Source organism: Bufo bufo, chromosome 6 (assembly GCF_905171765.1).
Source record: "Bufo bufo chromosome 6, aBufBuf1.1, whole genome shotgun sequence".
Lineage (NCBI taxonomy): Eukaryota > Metazoa > Chordata > Amphibia > Anura > Bufonidae > Bufo > Bufo bufo.
Window position 1 is genome coordinate 212,943,164 of NC_053394.1, and position 23,343 is coordinate 212,966,506.

General features: G+C 46.4%; 1 protein-coding gene across 5 annotated transcripts in view; it reads right to left on the reverse strand.

Annotated features, from left to right (window-relative positions):
* Positions 1–1,916, reverse strand: part of DLG5 (discs large MAGUK scaffold protein 5) — a 233,215-nt gene extending 231,299 nt beyond the window's left edge. For all 5 annotated transcript variants that reach the window (XM_040438900.1, XM_040438901.1, XM_040438897.1 and 2 more), the window contains exon 1: positions 1,122–1,916. In XM_040438900.1, coding sequence (XP_040294834.1) covers positions 1,122–1,419 — 298 coding nt within the window. In that variant the 5' untranslated portion in view covers positions 1,420–1,916. The remainder of the gene's footprint in view (positions 1–1,121) is intronic.
* Between the last annotated feature and the right edge of the window lie 21,427 nt (positions 1,917–23,343).

Here is a 23,343-nt window from a genome sequence, read left to right on the forward strand (position 1 = left end):
AGGATAGGCCATTACTTTTCTACTTGTGTCACAGTCTGCTCCCCACGTGTCCTCTTTGTATATCCAGGAACATGGGGGGCCCCACAGACAAGGAATCAGAGCATGGAACACAGCACTTCCTGGTCACTGCCAACAAACGTTATTGACATGGTCACACAGACGGAGCCCGTCCGATTACAGCACAATACTGGTGGTTGGTGGCGCCCAGAGTAATCCATCAGCTCCCTGCTTCTTCTTCTGAGAATACTGCTGGGTTACATGATCGACTCTAGTGTAAATACACCAAACAATAGGGAGATCAACCCCCTGACCCATTTTTGCTTTGAACAGTATTGGAAAACCATTGCCAATAATCACAAAACTTTGCACTTTATGAATACAAGGGGGGAGATTTATAAAAACCGATGGAAAGTAGAACTGGCTTAGTTGCCCATAACAACCAATCAGATTCCACCTTTCATGTTTCAGAGCTCCTTCTGAAAATGGAAGGTGGAATCTGACTGGTTGCTATGGGCAACTAAGCCATTTTTCCTTTACACCAGTTTTGCTCTACCCCTGTGTGTGCCACATGAACCAATACACTGCAGATGTGACCCAGTACCACTGTAATGTGACATTTCCAGATGTTTTTACCAGTATGCTGAGCGTCATCAAAAATTAACAGCTCAGGCTCTGTTCACACTTCTGCTCAGCACCACCACCGGGGGCTCAGGCAAGCACAGCAAGCCTTCAAAACACTACAAACCTTGACAGACGCCATTATATGTCAATGTGCCTCGCTGTACAACGGACCAGTTCTTTTCATTTTCAGCCTGATGAGCTGTTTTACATATACTTTTTCCTGGAAAGCCCATTTAAGTTATTTTAAGTTCTATCCAGCCTGGGAAGGCTGGGTGACAACCAATATGGCAGCATTACAGCACCTTTTAGGACTCTTGCATAGCTGTGGAGGCAGCAATGGCAGACGTAATGGTTGGCACCCAGCTTTTCCACAAACAGATAAGAAGGAACGTTTGTATTGCTGGGGAGACTCAGTGTGTGCACAGTTCTACACAGAGACCATAAGTCACAGGCCTCCAGTCCGCCCAGTATACCTATGGGACTGGGCCAGATAATCTCACCTGCAGTGTCTTCACTTCCCAAGCCGTTCAAGTAGAGGATGGGTAGTAGATGGGGCTCCGTCTTCTCCAGGGCTACCCTCAGATCTTGGAAGTGGTCCTTCTCCTTGACAAGTAGCATCTTGAGCAGGAGGTCCACTTTATCCTGGTGAGTGGTACAACTACTGTCCAGCTCCTGCCTGTCCCTGAGGGTGAGGGTGCCAGCCTCCTCCAGGACGTTCAGCAAGCTGTCTGCATCACTGACGGACTCCACCAGGTTTTGGTGGCACTGCTGGAGTAACTCCCTGTGCTTGGGCTCCATCCTGAAGCCTGAGAAGAGCCGACTCGTCAGAAGCTCCCTCCTCCTGTCTAAGTCTGTGGGCTTTTCTCGGAGGAGTTATAGGCCCAGCAGGAAGCTCCAGCTTGCAGCCTGCATAGGAGCTGAGCACAATCCTGCCCTCATGCACCCTTTGCCTGCACCGAGCCTGCAAGCAGCAGCAGCAGCCATATTGCTGAGCTGGGGAGGGCTGCGAGGCTGCATGCTGTGCCTCACCTCACAACCTGATCACTGCTCCTCTCCCTCCAAACTGTTTCCAGTCAGCAACGGCGAGCAGAAGAAACGGCGTCCTCCTTCTCCGGCCGGCAGACAGTCAGCCTCTGTGTCCTGCTACATGACTGAACAAGGAGCGTCTTCTGTGCGGCTCCCCGCTCTCACAAGGGGCTGCTGCTTCTACTTACTTTGCTGCCCCACAACTTCTTGCTCTCACCCGTCCCCCCCTGGCATAACGATGTGCCGCTCGCCCTCAGCCCTTTCCTCCCTTGCCCCCTCCTCTCTGTGTCTGGGGCTTCCTCCTCTTTTCCTCGGTCCCTCCCCTTCTCCCTATCAGTGCCTATAGCGCTAGCTCGTGTCTTCCTTCTGCACCTTTAATATTGTGCTTTTATACATAATAGTTAACTTCACATCTGGGGACAAGTTGGGGAAGGAAGTCTGAAAGGTCAGAAATGAAGTATAGTTCACACTGTAGATAAAGCCAGGATTGCTTAAAGGGATATCCCACTGGAAGAACAGCTGGGAAGGCTTGCACTCCACTCTTTGGCCCCTATGCATCTGCCTGAAGACTCATTAGGAGGATAGGGCATATTAGCAAGGTTGCCTGTAATTCTACAACATACTGGTATATCATCTATGTAAATTTCAGCACTAAAGCATGCAGAATTGTGAATGCAGCTCTGGACCATAGCAGATCCTGGGATCATGAAGGATGTAGCCTTCTCTATTATGTCTCCGTGGTCTAATAAGGCACAAAGGCATGACTTCCTAAATAGAAAGCATTATTAAAGCTCCTACTTGATAATATACCTGTCACCGATGTAGTAGGGGAGAACACCAAAAGACAACAAGAAGGAAGGGGAAAGACACTAGGCTCACCGCTAGGGAAGGAAAAGGGTCACCACCTATAAAACCCTGCTCCTGGCCCTAACTCCTATCCGTATGGGCACCTCTCGATGGTAGAGATACCCATACACAGGAACCTAGAAAACCCTGGTGATCCTCTGATGCTCTAAAGGTAATGACAGGGCAGAGACCACCCGTTCCTTCCCTGGTGAAGGAACCAGTATCTCGCTGAGGCCTAGTAAACAACCGGGGGGGGGGGGGGGGGGGGATACAAAACACAACAAGCGGAACACTTAACTTCTGAGGATGATGGATGAACAGGACTCAATAAGAACCACACTGGGCGATTCCAGGGGCCTAGCACATTACCGGTATCTACAAGAGGTGGAACACAAAGCTTCAAATACCCTTTTCCTTGCATAGTGGATATAATTCTACTACCAGGGGAGGCTCACAGCAGACAGATACTGGACTCCTTCATCCTCATGCAGTTTTCTTATTTGTCAGCAGCACATACCTGATTACACTGGCAAACAATGATTTTATTTGCCACATAAAAGATGTATCACCGAGTGAATGAGCTCGTTCATCAGGTCCTCATTGGCTTATGGACCAATTATCTTGTACAAACTTTTGTATGAATGCTCATCCCCAATAATTGTCCTGATCCTCAGCCTATGTAAATACAGGGTAAGTGGAGTTTTTTTTACTGATGATATATCCTCTGGATAGGTCATTGGTATCTGCAGGGGCGTAGCTAAAGGCTCATGGGCCCTGGTGCAAGTGTTCACCTTGCCCCCCCCCCCTCACTCAGCGCTAGTGCACCTAGCTTTTCTGCTGTCCAAGTCAAATATTGAAATGCCCCCCACTCCTACTGTTAAAGGGGTTGTCCTCTTTTTACTACTGACGACCTGTCCTCAGGATAGGTCATCAATATCAGATCAGCCTGGGTCCTCCGGCACCCCCGACAATCAGCTATTTGAAGAGATGGCTGAGCTCATATGAGAGCTGCTTTCTCTGTTCTGTTCACCTGCTCGTCGTAGCATTTGCAGTGATGAGCAGGTAAACAGAGCAGAGAAGGCAGCGCTCATAGAAAAAAATGAAAAAGAAAGCAGACAACCTTAACCACTTAAGGACCACAGGTTTATACCCCCCTAAAGACCAGGCCCTTTTTTACAAATCGGCACTCCACAACTTTAGCGGTTTATTGCTCGGTCATGCAACTTACCACCCAAATGAATTTTACCTCCTTTTCTTCTCACTAATATAGCTTTCATTTGGTGGTATTTCATTGCTGCTGACATTTTTACTTTTTTTGTTATTAATCGAAATTTAACGATTTTTTTGCAAAAAAATGACATTTTTCACTTTCAGTTGTAAAATTTTGCAAAAAAAACGACATCCATATATAAATTTTGCTCTAAATTTATTGTTCTACATGTCTTTGATAAAAAAAAAATGTTTGGGTAAAAAAAAAATGGTTTGGGTAAAAGTTATAGCGTTTACAAACTATGGTACAAAAATGTGAATTTCCGCTTTTTGAAGCAGCTCGGACTTTCTGAGCACCTGTCATGTTTCCTGAGGTTCTACAATGGCCAGACAGTACAAACACCCCACAAATGACCCCATTTCGGAAAGTAGACACCCTAAGGTATTCGCTGATGGGCATAGTGAGTTCATAGAACTTTTTATTTTTTGTCACAAGTTAGTGGAAAATGATGATTTTTATTTATTTTTTTTTTCTTACAAAGTCTCATATTCCACTAACTTGTGACAAAAAATATAAAGTTCTATGAACTCACTATGCCCATCACGAAATACCTTGGGGTCTCTTCTTTCCAAAATGGGGTCACTTGTGGGGTAGTTCTACTGCCCTGGCATTCTAGGGGCCCAAATGTGTGGTAAGGAGTTTGAAATCAAATTCTGTAAAAAATGACCAGTGAAATCCGAAAGGTGCTCTTTGGAATATGGGCCCCTTTGCCCACCTAGGCTGCAAAAAAGTGTCACACATCTGGTATCTCTGTATTCAGGAGAAGTTGAGGAATGTGTTTTGGGGTGTCTTTTTACATATACCCATGCTGGGTGAGATAAATATCTTGGTCAAATGCCAACTTTGTATAAAAAAATGGGAAAAGTTGTCATTTGCCAAGATATTTCTCTCACCCAGCATGGGTATATGTAAAATGACACCCCAAAACACATTCCCCAACTTCTCCTGAGTACGGAGATACCAGATGTGTGACACTTTTTTGCAGCCTAGGTGGGCAAAAGGGCCCACATTCCAAAGAGCACCTTTCGGATTTCACTGGTTATTTTTTACAGAATTTGATTTCAAACTCCTTACCACACATTTGGGCCCCTAGAATGCCAGGGCAGTATAACTACCCCACAAGTGACCCCATTTTGGAAAGAAGAGACCCCAAGGTATTCGCTGATGGGCATAGTGAGTTCATGGAAGTTTTTATTTTTTGTCACAAGTTAGTGGAATAGGAGACTTTGTATGAAAAAATAAAAAATAAAAAAAAATCATCATTTTCCACTAACTTGTGACAAAAAATAAAAAATTCTAGGAACTCGCCATGCCCCTCACGGAATACCTTGGGGTGTCTTCTTTCCAAAATGGGGGCACTTGTGGGGTAGTTATACTGCCCTGGCATTTTCCAGGGGCCCTAATGTGTGGTAAGTAGGTAAATGACCTGTGAAATCCGAAAGGTGCTCTTTGGAATATGGGCCCCTTTGCCCACCTAGGCTGCATACATGGATCGGATAAATTTTTTTATACAAAGTTGGCATTTGACCAAGATATTTCTCTCACCCAGCATGGGTATATGTAAAATGACACCCCAAAACACATTCCCCAACTTCTCCTGAGTACGGCGATACCAGATGTGTGACACTTTTTTGCAGCCTAGATGCGCAAAGGTGCCCAAATTCCTTTTAGGAGGGCATTTTTAGACATTTGGATACCAGACTTCTTCTCATGCTTTGGGGCCCCTAGAATGCCAGGGCAGTATAAATACCCCACATGTGACCCCATTTTGGAAAGAAGACACCCCAAGGTATTCAATGAGGGGCATGGCGAGTTCATAGAAATTTTGTTTTTTGGCACAAGTTAGCGGAAATTGATATTTTTTATTTTTTTCTCACAAAGTCTCCCTTTCCGCTAACTTGGGACAAAAATTTCAATCTTTCATGGACTCAATATGCCCCTCACGGAATACCTGGGGGTGTCTTCTTTCCGAAATGGGGTCACATGTGGGGTATTTATACTGCCCTGGCATTCTAGGGGCCCTAAAGCGTGAGAAGAAGTCTGGAATATAAATGTCTAAAAAATTTTACGCATTTGGATTCCGTGAGGGGTATGGTGAGTTCATGTGAGATTTTATTTTTTGACACAAGTTAGTGGAATATGAGACTTTGTAAGAAAAAAAAATAAAAAATTCCGCTAACTTGGGCCAAAAAAATGTCTGAATGGAGCCTTACAGAGGGGTGATCAATGACAGGGGGGTGATCAATGACAGGGGGGTGATCAATGACAGGGGGGTGATCAGGGAGTCTATATGGGGTGATCACCCCCCTGTCATTGATCACCCCCCTATAAGGCTCCATTCAGATGTCCGTATGTGTTTTGCGGATCCGATCCATGTATCCGTGGATCCGTAAAAATCATACAGACATCTGAATGCAGCCTGACAGGGGGGGTGATCAATGACAGGGGGGTGATCAGGGAGTCTATATGGGGTGATCACCCCCCCTGGAAGGCTCCAGGGAGACGCCTGTATGTGTTTTGCGGATCCGATCCATCTATCAGTGGATCCGTAAAAATCATGCGGACGTCTGAATGGAGCTTTACAGGGGTGTGATCAATGACAGGGGGGTGATCAGGGAGTCTATATGGGGTGATCACCACAGTCATTGATCATGCCCCTGTAAGGCTCCATTCAGATGTCCGTATGTGTTTTGCGGATCTGATCCATGTATCCGTGGATCCGTAAAAATCATACAGACATCTGAATGCAGCCTGACAGGGGGGTGATCAGGGAGTCTATATGGGGTGATCACCCCCCCCTGGAAGGCTCCAGGGAGACGCCTGTATGTGTTTTGCGGATCCGATCCATCTATCAGTGGATCCGTAAAAATCATGCGGACGTCTGAATGGAGCTTTACAGGGGTGTGATCAATGACAGGGGGGTGATCAGGGAGTCTATATGGGGTGATCACCACAGTCATTGATCACGCCCCTGTAAGGCTCCATTCAGACGTCCGTGTGCGTTTTGCGGATCCGATCCATCTATCAGTGGATCCGTAAAAATCATACGGACATCTGAATGCAGCCTGACAGGGGGGGTGATCAATGACAGGGGGGTGATCAGGGAGTCTATATGGGGTGATCAGGGGTGATCAGGGGCTATCCAAACAAAGGGGACCACCAGAGGACCAGGTAGCAGGTATATTAGACACTGTTATCAAAACAGCCTCTAATATACCTGTTAGGGGTTAAAAAAAACACATCTCCAGCCTGCCAGGGAACGATCGCCGCTGGCAGGCTGGAGATCCACTCTCTTACCTTCCGTTCCTGTGAGCGCGCGCGCCTGTGTGCGCGCGTTCACAGGAAATCCCGGCTCACGCGAGATGACGCCTATTGGCGTTAGTGTGACCTGGGAGCGCCGCAGAAATGACGCCTTTCGGCGTTAGCGTGACGGTAAGTGGTTAAAGACATACTTGGAAAACATTACATACAGCGCTACAGAACATACAGGGTAATACAGTGCCACATACTGTATTATATATATATATATATATATATATATAATCTTCACAAAACTGGTATAATTTTTTGTCAGCAGAATCAAACCTACCAGGTACTATGCCTAGTTTAATAGGGTTCATTTGACAGGTGCTCTTCAGATGCCTGCTAAACATAGTGAAGAATACAGACTGTATATTCCTATCATAAAGCTTTGTCATATTAGCTATTGTAATCAGCACTGTATTTGAGATTAAAGACACATGTTGCAAACTCTTGTATCCATACTTGTATCCATTGCTTATTTGCTGCTGTATCTGCAACCCTTGCACCCCCCTCCTGCCATGGAATAAAGTTACCTGCCTATCAACGGTGAGTGCCACTCGTTTTGTTTTCTTTTTCTTTTTATCACATACTATATGTTCTATTCCTTATCTATTCACAGTTGTCCATATATGTGCAAAGATGGTTCTTTACATTAAAATAAATGATTTGTTTTAAATTAGTACACAAGCTACATTTTTTTTTATTAATTCAAAGTTTTAAAGAGGATTAACACTGAACATAACAACACCTGATATCAGTTGGTAGATGGTATTGCAGCACGAAACATTCCATCATAAACAAGTTTATTTCTGGTTATATTCTTGTCAGTCAAAACTGAAATTTATGTTTCACTGGAAGTTCTCTCCTCTCCCCACCTACTGTTATCTGTGTTTAATACATAAAGCCTGAAGGAGAAAAAGAAATGTCAACCCGCCTAGAATGCAGCACAGATCTTTCCTGGGCAAAAGCATGTTGGCGACGTGCGGAGCTACAGTACATACTTCTGCAAGAAAAGCGTCACTTTCTATAACTGTCACTGTAAGAGTCCTCAGGCACTAAGCGTCACCAGCTGCAGATGACAGTACTTGCTATAGTACAGCGAAAGTAAAATAATAATATTCAGCCGAGTACAATAGTAAAGAAGCATTTTGACTTGTACAGCAAATAAATAAATAAAAAAATAAAAAAGGTGCAGCTTTAACATACATAGTTTATAAGGCTGAAAAAGACATCTGTCCATCCAGTTCGGCCTGTTATGCTGCAAGTGATCCAGAGGAAGGGGGGGGGGGGGGGGCTGTGGGGGAGAAGCCAATTTTTCCCACTTTAGGCGAAAAACATTCCTTCCCAACTCCAATCAGGCAATCAGAATAACTCCCTGGATCATGACCCCTCTCTAGTAGCTATAGCCTGTAATATTATTACACTCCAGAAATACATCCAGGCCCCTCTTGAATTCCCTTATTGTACTCACCATCACCACCTCCTCAAGCAGAGAGTTCCATAGTCTCACTGCTCTTACCGTAAAGAATCCTTTTCTATGTTTGTGTACAAACCTTCTTTCCTCCAGACGCATAGGGTGTCCCCTCGTCACAGTCACAGACCTGGGGATAAATTGATGATGGGAGAGATATCTGTAGTGACCCCTGATATATTTATACATGGTTATTAGATCTCCCCTCAGTCATCTTTTTTCTAAAGGAAATAACACTAATTTTGATATTCTTTATGGGTACTGTAGTCCACCTTTTCCAGTTATTACTTTAGTTGCCCTCCTCTGAACCCTCTCTAGCTCTGCTATGTCTGGCTTGTTCACAGGAGCCCAGAACTGTACGCTGTACTCCATGTGTGGTCTGACTAGTGATTTGTAAAGTGGCAGGACTATGTTCTCATCACGGGCATCTATGCCTCTTTTGATGCAACCCATTATCTTATTTGCCTTGGCAGTAGCTGCCTGACACTGGTTTCTACAGCTTAAGGGGCTTCTGTCAGCCCACTAAACCGTTTTTTTTGTTTTTTGTTTACTAATAATCCCTATACTGCGAGCTCTGCATACATAAGTTAAATAATCATTTTGGTTCAGTAGAATTTGATAAAAAGCTATTTTTAAAATATGCAAATTACCTTGCTACCAGCAAGTAGGGCGGCTACTTGCTGGTAGCAGCCGCATCCTCCGATCCTAATGACGCCTCCTCCGCATTGTGATTGACAGGGCCAGGGAACGGAATCGTTCTCTGCTGGCCCTGCCTGTTAGCATTCAAAATCTGGCGCCTGCGCCACGGCCGTACCTATCTTCAATCTGCGTAGGCGCACTGAGCGGCGGCCGCTCGCTCCTCAATGCGCCTGCGCCGGGTGTAGATGTGACGTCATCGGCGCAGGCGCATTGAGGATGGAGCGGCCGAGCGAGTGGCCGCCTCTCAGTGCGCCTGCGCAGATTGAAGATAGGTACGGCCGCGGCGCAGGCGCCAGATTTTGAATGCTAACAGGCAGGGCCAGCAGAGAACGATTCCGTTCCCTGGCCCTGTCAATCACAATGCGGAGGGGGCGTCATTAGGATCAGAGGATGCGGCTGCTACCAGCAAGTAGCCGCCCTACTTGCTGGTAGCAAGGTAATTTGCATATTTTTAAACGGTTTAAAAACGGTTTAGTGGGCTGACAGAAGCCCTTTAATTTGCTGTTCACTAAAATTCCTATGTCCTTTTCCATGTCAGTGTTACCGAGTGTTTTACCATTTAGTATGTACTGGTGACTTGCATTATTCCTTCCCATGTGCATAACCTTACATTTGTCAGTGTTAAACCTCATCTGCCATGTCTCTGCCCAAGCCTCCAATCTATCCAGATCCATCTGTAGTAGTATACTGTCCTCTTCCGTGTTAATTACTTTTACACAGTTTAGTGTCATCTGCAAAAAATTTATATTTTGCCGTGCAAGCCTTCTACAAGATCAATAATAAATATATTGAAGAGAATAGGGCCCAATACTGACCCCTGTGGTACCCCACTAGTGACAGTGACCCAATCTGAGTGTGTACTGTTAATAACCACCCTCTGTTTTCTATCATTGAGCCAGTTACTTACCCACATACAGACATTTTCTCCCAGTCCAAGCATTCTCATTTCATATACTAACCTTTTAAGCAGTACAGTATCAAATGCTTTGGAGAAGTCAAGATGATATACTACATCCATTGATTCGCTGTGGTCAATTCTTACCTCCTCATAGAAACTGATTTAATTAGTTTGACATGACCGATCCCTCATAAAGCTATTCTAATATGGCGTTATTTGCTTATTTTCATTGAGGTACTCCAAGATAGCATCTCTTAGAAAACCTTCAAACAGTTTACCCAATACAGATTTTAAACTTACCGGCCAATAGTTTCCAGGCTCTGTTCTATGACCCTTTTTGAATATTGGCACCACATTTGCTATGCGCCAATCCCGTGGAACACTCCCTGTCAGTATCGAGTCCTTAAATATCAGAAATAAGGGTCTGGCTATGACATTACTTAATTCTCTTAGGATAAGGGGGTGTATGCCATCTGGTTCCGGCGAATTGTCTATTTCATCTTTTTAAGATGCTGCTGTACTACTTCCTGGGTCAGACAGGGCACCTTTAATGGGGAATTTACGTTTACATTCTGCATTTCATCTGACAGGTTATTTTCCTCAGAGAATACAATGGAGAAAAAAATATTTAATAGCTTTGCTTTCTCCTCATCGCTCTCTGCAACTCCCCGTCATTAGTCTGTAAAGTGCCGACACCCTCAGATTTATACTTTTTACCATTTGTATAATTGAAGAGCATTTTAGGGTTAGTTTTACTCTCTTTGGCAATTAATCTCTCGGTCTCTAGTTTGGTTGTATTTATTTGTCTTTTACATATTCTACTTTTTTCCTTAGGCCCCTTTCACACGGGCAAGTATTCCGCGCGGATGCGATGCGTGAGTTGAACGCATTGCACTCGCACTGAATACCGACCCATTCATTTCTATAGGGCTGTTCACATGAGCGGTGATTTTCACGCATCTGTCATGGTCTTACCTGCTTGCTGCTCTCCTTCGTTTGACATGTGCTGGCGGCCATCTTGGGTCCTGGGTTTCTTGTAGCCTTCCACCCTGCGGCTCCTCCTTCCCCTGGGAGGAGCTGGATGCCTAGCTCATATATATAGGAGGTCTGTGGCTTCAGTTCCTTGCTTGGTCCTCTTGTGTTCACATGCTTCTAAGACTGCTGCTGCTTCTGGTTCCTGATCCTGGCTTCGTCTGACTACCCTGCTGGTTCCTGATCCTGGCTTCGTCTGACTACCCTGCTGGTTCCTGATCCTGGCTTCGTCTGACTACCCTGCTGGTTCCTGATCCTGGCTTCGTCTGACTACCCTTCTGGTTCCTGACCTCTGGCTTCGCAAAGACTCTGCTCGGTTTCACCATCCGTTTGGACTTTTGCTTTACAGCTTTATTTTCAATAAAGCCTTCTTATTTTCACTTATCTCTTGTTGTACGTCTGGTTCATGGTTCCGTGACATTAGGACCAAGCCATGAATTCTGACGGTACAGGGCCATCCTCGCTACCCACGCTGGTTGCCAGACTTGATCAGCAGGATCACCTGTTGGGTCGGTTCGCTGTGGCGTTGCAAACCCTGCTTGAACGCACGGCTCATTTCGCTCCCGTTGCCGATGGGTCGGTTGTCGCTCCTGGGCTCGCTCCTACTGCCGCTCCGTTTGTTGCGCCAGAGTCTACCCCGACACCTGTTGTTGCGCCTGCGGTGTTTCGGGGTATGACCGGTTCTGCCCCTCTTCCACAGCGCTTTGGGGGAGAGCCAACTCAGTGCCGAGGTTTCCTTAACCAGGTGGGCATTTATTTCGAGTTGCTGCCACATGCCTTTCCTACTGAGAGATCAAAGGTGGGCTTCTTGATCTCGCTGCTCTCGGACAAGGCCTTGGCCTGGGCCAGCCCTTTATGGGAGAACAACAATCCGGTGGTTGCCGAGTTTTCCGGTTTTGTTGCTTCTCTTCGGAAGGTATTCGATGTGCCGGCTCGTGCTGCCTCTGCTGCGAAGCTCCTTATGTCCATCAGACAGGGTTCACGATCCGTAGCTGAATACGCCATTGAGTTTCGTACCCTGGCAGCAGAGGTGGGCTGGAATAATGAGGCTCTGGTCGCTGCTTTCTCTCATGGTCTCTCGGATGCCTTGAAGGATGAGGTTGCAGCTAAGGACCTACCAGTTGAGCTCGAGTCTCTTATTTCTTTCCTGATTTTGATTGACACCAGACTCAGGGAGAGACCTTCCTTTAAGGAGAACCTGCGGAGGTCTTCTAACAGATTGGTGCCTACGTTTGCTGTCCCACCCGTGCCTCCCTCTCCTCCCACGCCTCCTGGGGATGACTTGTCTGGGGGTGAACCCATGCAGCTGGGGTTTGCTCGCCTGTCCGAGGGGGAGAGGGCACTCCGGAGACGCGAGGGCCGATGCATGTACTGTGGTCTCGGTGGGCATTTTCGGTTGGCATGTCCGAACCGTCCGGGAAACGCTCGTACCCTGAGATCCTGTCGGGGGCAGATCTTGGGTGGAGTCTCCTCGTCCCCGGTTTCCCGTGTTGACAAACCACTGATCACTGTTGTCCTCTCCTGGGTCGGGGGCTCGGTGACGACCCAGGCGTTGGTGGACTCTGGTGCTGGTGGTTTGTTCATTGATAGTGTGTTCGCTGCCGCCAATTCCATTCCTCTGCAGGCTCGAGGTTCCCCACTGGCTCTTGAGGCGATAGACGGCAGACCCCTTCTGCCGCCACACGTGACTCATGAGACCCTTCCAGTGGGGATAGCCATTGGTGCCGTTCACAGAGAGTCGGTCTGCCTCCAGGTTATTTCGTCTCCACACTACTCGGTGGTCTTGGGGTACCCCTGGCTCCAGAAGCATAATCCGACTTTCGATTGGAGATCGGTCGAGATCCTCTCGTGGTCACCGCAGTGTGGGGCTAGTTGCATCCATGGGTCTGTCAAGTTGCTGTGTACTTCCTCGGACTCTCTGTTGCCTCCTGAATACGAGGAGTACCGGGATGTATTCGATAAGGTGCGCGCGGTTGCCCTACCTCCGCACCGCCCATACGATTGTGCCATAGAGTTACAATCTGGTGCCGTTCCTCCTCGTGGCAAAGTCTATCCACTGTCGGTAGCGGAGAATGAGGCCATGGAGGAGTACGTGAGGGAGGCGCTTTCACGCGGACACATTCGCAAATCTTCGTCCCCGGCAGGGGCTGGATTTTTCTTTGTGAAAAAGAAGGGCGGTGAGTTGAGGCCTTGCATCGATTACAGGGGTCTCAATCGCATCACGATCAAGAACGCTTACCCGATACCCTTGATTTCCGAGCTGTTCGATCGCCTTAAAGGGGCCACGGTCTTTACCAAACTCGACCTGAGGGCGGCATATAACCTGGTAAGGATCAAGGCGGGCGATGAGTGGAAGACCGCGTTTAACACCAGGACCGGTCATTACGAATCCTTGGTTATGCCCTTTGGGTTGTGCAATGCGCCCGCAGTCTTTCAGGAATTCATCAACGATGTTTTCCGTGACCTGTTGCAGCAGTGTGTGGTAGTCTATTTGGATGACATCTTGGTATATTCTGAATCCATGGAGGCCCACATTCTGGATGTCAGACGAGTGTTGCAACGGTTACGAGAGAACAAGCTGTTCGGTAAGCTTGAGAAATGCGAATTTCACCGATCCCAGGTAACCTTCTTAGGTTACATCATTTCCGCTGAGGGGTTCTCCATGGATCCTGAGAAGGTTTCGGCTGTCTTACAGTGGCCCCAGCCCAGTGGTCTTCGTTCCCTGCAGCGCTTTTTGGGCTTCGCCAATTATTATCGGAAGTTCATCAGGGACTTTTCCATGCTGGCCAAGCCTCTCACGGATCTGACCAGGAAGGGCAGTAATTCCCAGGTCTGGCCGCTCGAGGCCATCCGAGCTTTTGAGGCCCTAAAGTCCGCCTTTGTGTCGGCTCCGATTCTGTCGCATCCCAACCCTGGGTTGCCCTTTGTCCTCGAGGTGGACGCGTCTGAGACGGGAGTAGGCGCCCTTCTGTCTCAGCGTAGAACACCAGAGGGTCCTCTGCTTCCTTGTGGGTTTTACTCCCGGAAACTGTCTTCCGCGGAGTGCAACTATCAGATTGGTGACAGGGAGTTATTGGCCATCGTGCAGGCCCTTAAAGAATGGAGGCACTTGCTCGAGGGTTCGGTGGTTCCGGTTCTCATCCTGACGGACCACAAGAATCTGACCTACCTTTCTGAGGCCAAGAGATTGACACCACGTCAGGCCAGATGGGCTCTGTTCTTGTCACGTTTTAATTACGTGGTCTCCTACCTACCCGGTTCCAAGAACATCAGGGCGGATGCCTTATCACGGCAGTACTCCGAGCTGTCCAGGGAGGAGGCGATTCCGACTTCGGTCATACCTCCGAATCAGATCCTGGCCGCCATTCGCACCAGCCTGACCTCTCCCCTGGGTGAGCAGATTTTGGCGGCTCAATCTGGTGCTCCCTCTGGGAGACCCAACGGCAGATGTTTTGTGCCTGAGGAGTTGCGCACTCGGTTGTTGCGAACCTACCATAACTCCAAGACCGCGGGGCATCCTGGAAAGAATCAGCTGTCCTGGGCTGTTTCACGTCTGTTCTGGTGGCCTTCCCTACGTTCCGACATCGCCGCATATGTAGCGGCATGCTCCGTTTGTGCCCAGAGTAAGTCCCCTCGGCACCTTCCGTTGGGCCTTCTGCAACCCATAGCCACCGGGGAGCGCCCATGGTCACACCTGGGGATGGATTTCATTGTGGACCTCCCTGCATCCCGAGGCCATACGGTCATTCTCATGATTGTGGATCGGTTTTCCAAAATGTGCCACTGTGTTCCTCTCAAGAAGTTACCCTCTGCACAAGAGTTGGCCACGATTTTTGCCAGGGAGGTCTCCGGTTGCACGGTTTGCCTAAGGAGATTGTGTCGGATCGGGGGAGTCAGTTTGTGTCCAGGTTCTGGCGCGCCTTTTGCTCCCAATTGGGGATTCATCTCTCCTTCTCCTCGGCCTACCACCCTCAGTCCAATGGGGCCGCAGAACGATCCAATCAGGCCTTGGAGCAATTCCTTCGTTGCTATGTCTCCGATCACCAAGACAATTGGGTTGACCTCCTGCCTTGGGCTGAGTTTGCCAGGAACACGGCGGTGAACTCTTCCTCTGGGACGTCTCCCTTCATGGCCAATTATGGGTTCCAACCTGCCGTGTTACCGGAGGTATTCTCTCCCCAGGATATTCCGGCTGTGGAGGATCACCTTTCCGTCCTACGTGCTTCTTGGGTACAGATCCAGAAGTCCCTTGAGGTCTCTGCGCAGCGCCAGAGATTCCAGGCTGATCGCAGACGAGCGCCTGCTCCTTCCTACCAGGTCGGAGACCGTGTATGGTTGTCCACCCGCAACCTCAACCTTCGAGTGCCCACTCCCAAGCTGGCGCCTCGCTTTGTTGGTCCCTTCCGAGTGCTTCGCAGGGTAAACCCGGTAGCCTATGCCCTTGCGCTTCCTCCTGGCATGCGGATCTCCAACGTGTTTCATGTCTCCCTGTTGAAACCACTGGTGTGTAATCGTTTCACTTCCTCGGTTCCTCGGCCTCGTCTGGTCCAAGTGGGCAATCGTGAGGAATATGAGGTGAGCAATATCCTGGACTCACGCCTGGTCCGCGGTCGGTTGCAGTTTTTGGTCCATTGGCGTGGTTATGGTCCAGAGGAGCGTTCCTGGGTTCCCTCCGCAGATGTCCATGCTCCTGCCTTGCTCCGAGCCTTCCACGCACGCTTCCCTCAGAAACCGTTTTGTGCTCCGCGGAGGAGGGGCCCTTGAGGGGGAGGTACTGTCATGGTCTTACCTGCTTGCTGCTCTCCTTCGTTTGACATGTGCTGGCGGCCATCTTGGGTCCTGGGTTTCTTGTAGCCTTCCACCCTGCGGCTCCTCCTTCCCCTGGGAGGAGCTGGATGCCTAGCTCATATATATAGGAGGTCTGTGGCTTCAGTTCCTTGCTTGGTCCTCTTGTGTTCACATGCTTCTAAGACTGCTGCTGCTTCTGGTTCCTGATCCTGGCTTCGTCTGACTACCCTGCTGGTTCCTGATCCTGGCTTCGTCTGACTACCCTGCTGGTTCCTGATCCTGGCTTCGTCTGACTACCCTGCTGGTTCCTGATCCTGGCTTCGTCTGACTACCCTTCTGGTTCCTGACCTCTGGCTTCGCAAAGACTCTGCTCGGTTTCACCATCCGTTTGGACTTTTGCTTTACAGCTTTATTTTCAATAAAGCCTTCTTATTTTCACTTATCTCTTGTTGTACGTCTGGTTCATGGTTCCGTGACAGCATCACTTGTGTGTTGCGTGAAAATCGCAGCATACTCCTCTTTGTGCGTTTTTCACGTAACGCAGGCCCCATAGAAATGAATGGGGTTGCGTGAAAATCGCAAGCATCCGCAAGCAAGTGCGGATGTGGTGCGATTTTCACGCACGGTTGCTAGGAGACGATCGGGATGGAGACCCGATCATTATTATTTTCCCTTATAACCATGTTATAAGGGAAAATAATACAATCTACAGAACACCGATCCCAAACCCGAACTTCTGTGAAGAAGTTCGGGTTTGGGTACCAAACATGCGCAATTTTTCTCACGCGAGTGCAAAACGCATTACAATGTTTTGCACCTGCGCGGAAAAAATCTCGCGTGTTCCTGCAATGCACCCGCATATTTTCCCGCAACGCCCGTGTGAAAGAGGACTTATAGTTTTTCAATGCTTCCTCGCTACCCTCCCGTTTTAGTGATTTAAATGCTTTCTTTTTGTCATTTATTGCTTTCTTTACATTTCTATTTATCCACATTGGGGTTTTTTTCCTCCCCATTTTATTCCCATAAGGTATGTATCTCTCACAATTAGATCTTAGGATGCTTTTAAAAATATCCCATTTTGTGGCTATATTTTTATTTTTAGGACTTTGTCCCAGTTAGTTAGGCCTATGGCCTCTCTTATTTGGCTAAATGTTGCTTTTTTGAAGTTTGGTATTGTTGTTCCTCCCTGAAGAAACACTCTTTTGAATGACAATTTGAAGGTTATTACAAACCGGATTCCAAAAAAGTTGGGACACTATACAAATCGTGAATAAAAACTGAATGCAATGATGTGGAGGTGCCAACTTCTAATATTTTATTCAGAATAGAACATAAATCACGGAACAAAAGTTTAAACTGAGAAAATGTACCATTTTAAGGGAAAAATATGTTGAATCAGAATTTCATGGTGTCAACAAATCCCCAAAAAGTTGGGACAAGGCCATTTTCACCACTGTGTGGCATCTCCCCTTCTTCTTACAACACTCAACAGACGTCTGGGGACCGAGGAGACCAGTTTCTCAAGTTTAGAAATAGGAATGCTCTCCCATTCTTGTCTAATACAGGCCTCTAACTGTTCAATCGTCTTGGGCCTTCTTTGTTGCACCTTTTTCTTTATGATGCGCCAAATGTTCTCTATAGCTGAAAGATCTGGACTGCAGACTGGCCATTTCAGTACCCGGATCCTTCTCCTACGCAGCCATGATGTTTTGATTGATGCAGAATGTGGTCTGGCATTATCTTGTTGAAAAATGCAGGGTCTTCCCTGAAAGAGATGACGTCTGGATGGGAGCATATGTTGTTCTAGAACCTGAATATATTTTTCTGCATTGATGGTGCCTTTCCAGACATGCAAGCTGCCCATGCCACACACACTCATGCAACCCTATACCATCAGAGATGCAGGCTTCTGAACTGAGCGTTGATAACAACTTGGGTTGTCCTTGTCCTCTTTGGTCCGGGTGACATGGCGTCCCAGATTTCCAAAAAGAACTTCGAATCGTGACTCGACAGTCTTCCATTTTGCCACACTCCATTTTAAATGATCCCTGGCCCAGTGAAAACGCCTGAGCTTGTGGATCTTGCTTAGAAATGGCTTCTTCTTTGCACTGTAGAGTTTCAGCTGGCAACGGCGGATGGCACGGTGGATTGTGTTCACTGACAATGGTTTCTGGAAGTATTCCTGAGCCCATTCTGTGATTTCCTTTACAGTAGCATTCCTGTTTGTGGTGCAGTGTCGTTTAAGGGCCCGGAGATCACGGGCATCCAGTATGGTTTTACGGCCTTGACCCTTACGCACAGAGATTGTTCCAGATTCTCTGAATCTTCGGATGATGTTATGCACAGTTGATGATGATAGATGCAAAGTCTTTGCAATTTTTCGCTGGGTAACACCTTTCTGATATTGCTCCACTATCTTTCTGCGCAACATTGTGGGAATTGGTGATCCTCTACCCATCTTGGCTTCTGAGAGACACTGCCACTCTGAGAAGCTCTTTTTATACCCAATCATGTTGCCAATTGACCTAATTAGTGTTAATTGGTCTTCCAGCTCTTCGTTATGCTCAAATTTACTTTTTCCAGCCTCTTATTGCTACTTGTCCCAACTTTTTTGGGATTTGTTGACACCGTGAAAATTGGAATCAACGTATTTTTCCTTTAAAATTATACATTTACTCGGAATAAATGTTTGATCTGTCATCTACGTTCTATTACAAATAAAATATTGACATTTGCCATCTCCACATCATTGCATTCAGTCCCAACTTTTTTGGAATCCGGTTTGTACTTTATGGTCACTATTTTCCAGGTGTCCCCCTACCTGCACATCTGTTGTTCTGTCAGGTCTATTGGTTAATACTAAGTCCATTGTGGCCGTCCCTCTAATCGGGTCCTAAACCATTTGGAAAGGTACAGTAATTGTCTTTAGTTACTGCCAAGAACCTGTTTCCTTTATGACATGTAGAGGTTTCAGTTTCCCATTCTATAGCTGGGTAGTTAAAGTACCCCATAATAACAACCTCATTATGATTTGCTGCCTCGTCTATTTAGTTTAGAAGTAGATTTTCTGTGGACTCTAATTCCAGTTCACCACTTTTTTTTATTATTTTTTGTAAATCTGTTTATTGATTTTTTCATGTCCATATCAGAGCCAGAATCCACAGATTGACAAATAACATTCCCCTCCCCCAGTCAACCACTCACTACTCCCTCCCCCCAGCCCAAATGCCAATGATCTCATACCATCAACATTCTAATAGATCGCCATTCCTGTTTCTCCATTAGAACATCAACCTACCTTTAAAGCACCCAACCTTCCCCCAATATCGGCCTTTAGGTACCATTCCGTGTATTTAAACAAGGTCACAATAAGGTTAATGGCTTCCCTATCGTGAGAAGCTATTATAAACTTCTTCCATTTTTTGAAAAAAGAGGCAGTTTTGGTAACCTTATATTGCAGGGCATATGTTTTATCATGATGCATATATATGGCCAATTGGTTGGTCACCTCATGCACCGTGGGAACCTCAGTCCTTAACCAGAACTGGAGCAATGTTCACTTTGCCACCAGAAGCACCACCACCACAATCAACTGGAAGGTACCAGCCTCAGAGGCCACGTAAAACAATAAGACCAGGGGTGTTAATGGTAATTCAACATCCCAGATTTCTCGAATATACACTCACCTAAAGAATTATTAGGAACACCATACTAATACGGTGTTGGACCCCCTTTTGCCTTCAGAACTGCCTTAATTCTACGTGGCATTGATTCAACAAGGTGCTGATAGCATTCTTTAGAAATGTTGGCCCATATTTATAGGATAGCATCTTGCAGTTGATGGAGATTTGAGGGATGCACATCCAGGGCACGAAGCTCCCGTTCCACCACATCCCAAAGATGCTCTATTGGGTTGAGATCTGGTGACTGTGGGGGCCATTTTAGTACAGTGAACTCATTGTCATGTTCAAGAAACCAATTTGAAATGATTTGAGCTTTGTGACATGGTGCATTATCCTGCTGGAAGTAGCCATCAGAGGATGGATACATGTTCTCATTCTGTTTACGCCAAATTCGGACTCTACCATTTGAATGTCTCAACAGAAATCGAGACTCATCAGACCAGGCAACATTTTTCCAGTCTTCAACAGTCCAAATTTGGTGAGCTCGTGCAAATTGTAGCCTCTTTTTCCTATTTGTAGTGGAGATGAGTGGTACCCGGTGGGGTCTTCTGCTGTTGTAGCCCATCCGCCTCAAGGTTGTGCGTGTTGTGGCTTCACAAATGCTTTGCTGCATACATAAGTTAAATAATCATTTTGGTTCAGTAGAATTTGATAAAAAGCTATTTTTAAAATATGCAAATTACCTTGCTACCAGCAAGTAGGGCGGCTACTTGCTGGTAGCAGCCGCATCCTCCGATCCTAATGACGCCTCCTCCGCATTGTGATTGACAGGGCCAGGGAACGGAATCGTTCTCTGCTGGCCCTGCCTGTTAGCATTCAAAATCTGGCGCCTGCGCCACGGCCGTACCTATCTTCAATCTGCGTAGGCGCACTGAGCGGCGGCCGCTCGCTCCTCAATGCGCCTGCGCCGGGTGTAGATGTGACGTCATCGGCGCAGGCGCATTGAGGATGGAGCGGCCGAGCGAGTGGCCGCCTCTCAGTGCGCCTGCGCAGATTGAAGATAGGTACGGCCGCGGCGCAGGCGCCAGATTTTGAATGCTAACAGGCAGGGCCAGCAGAGAACGATTCCGTTCCCTGGCCCTGTCAATCACAATGCGGAGGGGGCGTCATTAGGATCAGAGGATGCGGCTGCTACCAGCAAGTAGCCGCCCTACTTGCTGGTAGCAAGGTAATTTGCATATTTTAAAACGGTTTAAAAACGGTTTAGTGGGCTGACAGAAGCCCTTTAATTTGCTGTTCACTAAAATTCCTATGTCCTTTTCCATGTCAGTGTTACCGAGTGTTTTACCATTTAGTATGTACTGGTGACTTGCATTATTCCTTCCCATGTGCATAACCTTACATTTGTCAGTGTTAAACCTCATCTGCCATGTCTCTGCCCAAGCCTCCAATCTATCCAGATCCATCTGTAGTAGTATACTGTCCTCTTCCGTGTTAATTACTTTTACACAGTTTAGTGTCATCTGCAAAAAATTTATATTTTGCCGTGCAAGCCTTCTACAAGATCAATAATAAATATATTGAAGAGAATAGGGCCCAATACTGACCCCTGTGGTACCCCACTAGTGACAGTGACCCAATCTGAGTGTGTACTGTTAATAACCACCCTCTGTTTTCTATCATTGAGCCAGTTACTTACCCACATACAGACATTTTCTCCCAGTCCAAGCATTCTCATTTCATATACTAACCTTTTAAGCGGTACAGTATCAAATGCTTTGGAGAAGTCAAGATGATATACTACATCCATTGATTCGCTGTGGTCAATTCTTACCTCCTCATAGAAACTGATTTAATTAGTTTGACATGACCGATCCCTCATAAAGCTATTCTAATATGGCGTTATTTGCTTATTTTCATTGAGGTACTCCAAGATAGCATCTCTTAGAAAACCTTCAAACAGTTTACCCAATACAGATTTTAAACTTACCGGCCAATAGTTTCCAGGCTCTGTTCTATGACCCTTTTTGAATATTGGCACCACATTTGCTATGCGCCAATCCCGTGGAACACTCCCTGTCAGTATCGAGTCCTTAAATATCAGAAATAAGGGTCTGGCTATGACATTACTTAATTCTCTTAGGATAAGGGGGTGTATGCCATCTGGTTCCGGCGAATTGTCTATTTCATCTTTTTAAGATGCTGCTGTACTACTTCCTGGGTCAGACAGGGCACCTTTAATGGGGAATTTACGTTTACATTCTGCATTTCATCTGACAGGTTATTTTCCTCAGAGAATACAATGGAGAAAAAAATATTTAATAGCTTTGCTTTCTCCTCATCGCTCTCTGCAACTCCCCGTCATTAGTCTGTAAAGTGCCGACACCCTCAGATTTATACTTTTTACCATTTGTATAATTGAAGAGCATTTTAGGGTTAGTTTTACTCTCTTTGGCAATTAATCTCTCGGTCTCTAGTTTGGTTGTATTTATTTGTCTTTTACATATTCTACTTTTTTCCTTAGGCCCCTTTCACACGGGCAAGTATTCCGCGCGGATGCGATGCGTGAGTTGAACGCATTGCACTCGCACTGAATACCGACCCATTCATTTCTATAGGGCTGTTCACATGAGCGGTGATTTTCACGCATCACTTGTGTGTTGCGTGAAAATCGCAGCATACTCCTCTTTGTGCGTTTTTCACGTAACGCAGGCCCCATAGAAATGAATGGGGTTGCGTGAAAATCGCAAGCATCCGCAAGCAAGTGCGGATGTGGTGCGATTTTCACGCACGGTTGCTAGGAGACGATCGGGATGGAGACCCGATCATTATTATTTTCCCTTATAACCATGTTATAAGGGAAAATAATACAATCTACAGAACACCGATCCCAAACCCGAACTTCTGTGAAGAAGTTCGGGTTTGGGTACCAAACATGCGCAATTTTTCTCACGCGAGTGCAAAACGCATTACAATGTTTTGCACCTGCGCGGAAAAAATCTCGCGTGTTCCTGCAATGCACCCGCATATTTTCCCGCAACGCCCGTGTGAAAGAGGACTTATAGTTTTTCAATGCTTCCTCGCTACCCTCCCGTTTTAGTGATTTAAATGCTTTCTTTTTGTCATTTATTGCTTTCTTTACATTTCTATTTATCCACATTGGGTTTTTTTTCCTCCCCATTTTATTCCCATAAGGTATGTATCTCTCACAATTAGATCTTAGGATGCTTTTAAAAATATCCCATTTTGTGGCTATATTTTTATTTTTAGGACTTTGTCCCAGTTAGTTAGGCCTATGGCCTCTCTTATTTGGCTAAATGTTGCTTTTTTGAAGTTTGGTATTGTTGTTCCTCCCTGAAGAAACACTCTTTTGAATGACAATTTGAAGGTTATTACAAACCGGATTCCAAAAAAGTTGGGACACTATACAAATCGTGAATAAAAACTGAATGCAATGATGTGGAGGTGCCAACTTCTAATATTTTATTCAGAATAGAACATAAATCACGGAACAAAAGTTTAAACTGAGAAAATGTACCATTTTAAGGGAAAAATATGTTGAATCAGAATTTCATGGTGTCAACAAATCCCCAAAAAGTTGGGACAAGGCCATTTTCACCACTGTGTGGCATCTCCCCTTCTTCTTACAACACTCAACAGACGTCTGGGGACCGAGGAGACCAGTTTCTCAAGTTTAGAAATAGGAATGCTCTCCCATTCTTGTCTAATACAGGCCTCTAACTGTTCAATCGTCTTGGGCCTTCTT